Consider the following 5,000-nt stretch of genomic DNA (forward strand, 5'->3'; position numbering starts at 1 on the left):
CCAAAATTCAGTGCTTCTGCACACGGAATTGTTTTCCGTGATGGGCACACGGAAGTGCTTTCTATATTCCCACAGCACTGTGTTAACTCTATCATTACAAAATACATACCAAATGCTAATCCTATGCAAAATAATGCTATAGCAATTTAAGTTGTGCCCTGACCAAAACATTCCCTAACCTTAACCTTTAATTAAAGACATATTTTTGAGAAATAACTTTTCCAGTTCGTTGATAGGCTATCAAATTCATATAATGAATGAAAGAATACTAGCTGTGCCCAGACCAAAACAATCCCTAACCCTAACCTGTCAGTAAGAAATGTTTTTTTTTAGAGAAAAAATATTTGAAATTAGAAAAATCCTGAGAAAACACAAGACTGTGGAAACATAGAGCTGTGGGAGTATAGAGAGAGCACTTCTGTGTGTCCATCACGGATAACAATTCCGTGTCCAGGAGCACGGAAAACAATTCCGTGTCCTGGAGCACAGAATTTTGGCAAAATCCGTGCTCCTGGACACGGATTTCGTGTCCTTAGCATCCGTGTCCAGGAGCACAGAATTTTTGGAGATCATGTTGTGAAAACCTACCTCCAGCTATCACACGCACGTGGGCACACGCACGCACACACGCACACACACACAACCTTCTCTCCATTTCCCATAAACCACACAGGCACAAACAGACACAAACACACACACACACAGATACAGACACACACAGACACACACACACCCTGGTCTAGTCCGACTCGCCTGCTGTCTGGCAGCCCCCTCTGGAGGCCATGCTGTTATAGACTGGCAGTGACACGAGAGAGAGAGAGAGAGAGAGAGAGAGAGAGAGAGAGAGAGAGAGAGAGAGAGAGAGAGAGAGAGAGAGAGAGAGAGACAGAGAGACAGAGAGTGAAAGAGATAGAGCAAGAGAGGAATAGAGAGAGAGAGAGAGAGAGAGAGAGAGAGATAATTGACTTGTGCACTGTATGTACTAGTTATTATCATTCATTTTTGTGTTGTTTTACTGTTATTAGTACTATTTTGTTGTACAGTATGTCAGCTTTGGCGACACTGCTTTTCACGAGTAATGTCAATAAAACTACCGTTGAATTGGATTGAATTGAGAGAGTGAGAGAGAGAGAGAGAGAGAGAGAGAGAGAGAGAGAGAGCGAGAGAGAGGGATAGAGATAATGAAAGAAGGAAAGAGAGAGAAAGGCAAGGGCAGACTCAGGCTGTCCCTCCTTCAGTGTCTCCATTGCAGTCACTGCCTCTCTTTCTCTGTCTCCCTCTCTCTCTCTCTCCTTGTCACTTCCTCTTTCCCTCCATCTCTCTCACACCATTACTTCTCTGGCTTGCGGCGCCGGTTGAGGTTGCGGTTGTGGCTGGGCATTTTTTTTTACCGGTGTGGAAAACAAACAGAGATTTCTGGTGGCGGGGAGTCAGCCTCGGCATCAGTAATGGTCGCACAGCGGAGTCGCCTGCAGCCTGGCCCGGCTCTCGCTGTGAGCGTGTGTGTGTGTGGGTGTGTGGTGTGCAATTGTGTGTGTGTGTGTGTGTGTGTGTGTGTGTGTGTGTGTGTGTGTGTGTGTGTGTGTGTGTGTGTGTGCGTGCGTGCGTGCGTGCGTGCATGCGTGTGCGTGTGTATGATAGAGAGTGAGGGTGTGTGAGTGTGTGTACGTGAGCGCACAAATGTGTTTGTGTGTGTGTGTGTGTGTGTGTGTGTGTGTGTGTGTGTGTGTGTGTGTGTGTGTGTGTGTGTGTGTGTGTGTGTGTGTGTGTGTGTGTGTGTGTTTGCGGGAACGAATGTGTGTGTATTTGTGTGTTTGCGCGCGTGTGTGTTTTTGTTTGTGTGTGTGTTTGCGTGTGTGAGTCTGTGCTTGAGTGCGTGCGTCAGAGCAAGTGTGTGTGAGTGAGCACGCTGGTGCTTACAGCTCGCCACATTTTACACACAATTTCTCCCGCAGCAGCAACCAGCCGCTCCAAAGAAGAGCAGTTAACCCCCTCACCGCCACAGGGGTGAAATGTGGAGCAGAGAGAGAAATAGTGTGGCTATTGCACTGTATGTATTTATATACGTGTTTGTTTGTGTGTGTGTGTGTGTGTGTGTGTGTGTGTGTGTGTGTGTGTGTGTGTGTGTGTGTGTGTGCCGTGTGTGTGTGTGCCGTGTGTGTGTGTGTGTGTGTGTGTGTGTGTGTGTGTGTGTGTGTGTGTGTGTGTGTGTGTGTGTGTGTGTGTGTGTGTGTGTGTGTGTGTGTGTGTGTGTGTGTGTGTGCACTGTGGGGGTATATATTGTATGTTTATGGTGCACAGCAGGTTATTGTGCCAACAGAATGTGTGTATATGCACTGGCGCCTGCCCTGGAGGGGGAAGTTGTGTGTGAGTGTTAGTGTGTGTATGTTTGCGTTCAGCAGTGTATTTACACAATGTGGCTGGGAGGTTTGGGTGTGTGTTTGTGTTTGTGTGTGTGTATGTGTGTGTACACGAGGTATATGTATTAATTAATTTGTTTGATTGCTCGTTTGTTTGGCCATTACCATGGTTAATTTATTTTGTGGCCCATGTATAGTGTACACTTTGACTTCTTGAGAATTGAAGACTTCTTGACTGCCATTGTCATAGAACAGTTTCCTTTTAAATGACATTTGGCAGCAACGCCAGAGAGGTGCAATATGTCTCAAATGTGGAGCTAATATTGAAGTAATGTAGAGAAGAGAGAGAGAGAGAGAGCGAGAGAGAGAGAGAGAGAGAGAGAGAGAGAGAGAGAGAGAGAGAGAGAGAGAGAGAGAGAGAGAGAGAGAGCGAGAGAGAGAGAAAGAGAGAGAGAGGACATACTGCGTGTTGCCATCACTGTGAAGGACACAGGTGCTGTGCACGCACGCACACACGCACGCGCACACACACGCACGCACACACAGGTGTCAGTGAAGGCTCTGGTCTCACAAACATGCTGGTCAAACAGGGCTGGTCTCACAAACATGCACACACACACTCCTCTATTCATTACATTACATTACACTACACTTAGCTGATGCTTTCATGCAAAACGAGCAACAATTATTTATAAGTTGCTTAATGTCACCTCAGCCATGAAGTGCGGTAGGGTAAGGCTTAGTGGAAGGGTGGGAGTCGAACCAGTAACCCTCTGATCTAAAGCCCTTTCCTTAACCATGAAGCCAGGTCTGCCCATATTCACATGCGCTTTTCCCCCACACGCACATATATACACACCCACCCACACACACACACAAACACAAGAAAGTGTGTTTGTGTGTGTGTGTGGGTGGGTGTGTATATACAAATACACATACACATGCAGTGACTCACCCAGGCGTTCTCGCAGGCTGCGGTACTGCTGGTCCACGCGCAGCATGGCTTTCAGCAGGTCCTTCTTCCGGAACTTAATCTCCACCGTGCCCTCAGGCTCCAACACACCCCCACTACAGACAGAGGAGGCAGCAGACACACACACACGCCGCGTACACACAAACATGTGTACACGTAAACGCATACGCACACACACACGCACACCCACACGCACGCACACAGACACGCACGATGGGTTGGTGTGTTTTGGGGGACCTTGAATCTCTCCATGCTGCTACAGTGGAATTCATCAAAAGCTCATCAGCTAAATAAATAAATAAGTAGATGGCTAAAATGAACTATCCCGCTGGTAGCAGCAAGCAATGGATATTTACCAAAATTATACTGTACATATTTCTTTTACTCATTCAGAAAGAGCAAACTGTTTCGAAATAAATTGCGCAGCATGGAGATCCTAATATTTATTTTTTAAACCACTAATTATACTGTAATTATTACAAATTATTACTTTCCATCAGACCATTAAGAAAATGTTTCATCACTTGCACAGCTGCAATTGCCTCCAATTTAATACAACAATATCATAATCGCTGTAGTATAAGTTTGTAGTTCTTTTATTTATCACTTGTACAACATATTTACTTTTAATGATCCAAGTCTTAATCTGTTACTTCTTACTTTTCTTAGAAAGGTTGTTATGATGATTTTCAGTCATAATTCCATTTACAGCAAAAGGCTACATCTTGAAATGTAGCCGGCGGGCATCTCACCAGCTCTCCATCTCCGTATGTACATTACATTAACATTACATTGCCTTTACACTTCTCACATTTTTAACCAAAGAAAAGAGATTTACAATTTATATATTTCAGGGTATCGGTTACAGTTCCAAGAGCAATGTGGGGTCAGGTGTCGTTCTCAAGGACACTTCAGCCATAGATTGAGCTATAGGGAGGTCAGGTGGGATTTGAACCTACAACCCCCTGATTGAAAGACCAACTCCCTAACCATTAGGCCACCACAGATACCCATCGTTGCATGTACAGTACTTGCAATCTTACCTCCACCACTGACCTGCATTGTGCAAAGAAAATAAAAAGGCGGGCATCTTACCGGCTGTCCACGTCGGCGTACATCTCCATGTGCTCTGGGTTGATGGTGGGGTCGATGACCACCCAGGAGCCGCCCCTCAGCTCCGCCTGCGGAGGGATGTACACCAGCACCGGCTGCCGGTACTCCCGCAGACCGTCCACAATTAAGGCTCCGAACTTTAGCACCTGGTCGTACATGTCTGCAGACGGAGAGATGGCGGGATGGAGGTAGGTAAGGATGGGGGAGGAGAGAGGGGGAGAAAGGAGACATATCAGGGTAAATATCGATACACATATGCAGCAAACTTCAGCACCTGTTCGCAATGTCTCATTAACCAGCACAATTCAGTTTCATGTGGAACAACCTACCCCCTGTCACTAAGGTGCGTCACCACCGTCATAGAGAGTTTTACATGTTTTACATGTTTTAAATTATTATTTTTACAATATGCATCTTCAATGCTGTAGTATAATTATTAAAATAATTCTGCATTTTCATACAATATTTTTTAAGCACATTACTCAAAACAGTTTGCCACCTTGTTTAGTCGGTATAATCAGACTTTGTTAATTCTTCCTGTATCCTCTCTGGTA

General features: G+C 45.4%; 1 protein-coding gene across 4 annotated transcripts in view; it reads right to left on the reverse strand.

The window, feature by feature from the left end:
* LOC134454083 (acetyl-CoA carboxylase-like) overlaps nt 1-5,000 on the reverse strand; it is a 132,582-nt gene that overhangs the window by 24,328 nt on the left and 103,254 nt on the right. For all 4 annotated transcript variants that reach the window (XM_063204859.1, XM_063204860.1, XM_063204861.1 and 1 more), the window contains 2 exons: nt 4,429-4,606; nt 3,316-3,428 (listed from right to left, as the gene is read on the reverse strand). In XM_063204859.1, coding sequence (XP_063060929.1) covers nt 3,316-3,428; nt 4,429-4,606 — 291 coding nt within the window. The remainder of the gene's footprint in view (nt 1-3,315; nt 3,429-4,428; nt 4,607-5,000) is intronic.

This window comes from Engraulis encrasicolus, chromosome 8 (assembly GCF_034702125.1).
Source record: "Engraulis encrasicolus isolate BLACKSEA-1 chromosome 8, IST_EnEncr_1.0, whole genome shotgun sequence".
In the NCBI taxonomy this organism is placed as follows: domain Eukaryota; kingdom Metazoa; phylum Chordata; class Actinopteri; order Clupeiformes; family Engraulidae; genus Engraulis; species Engraulis encrasicolus.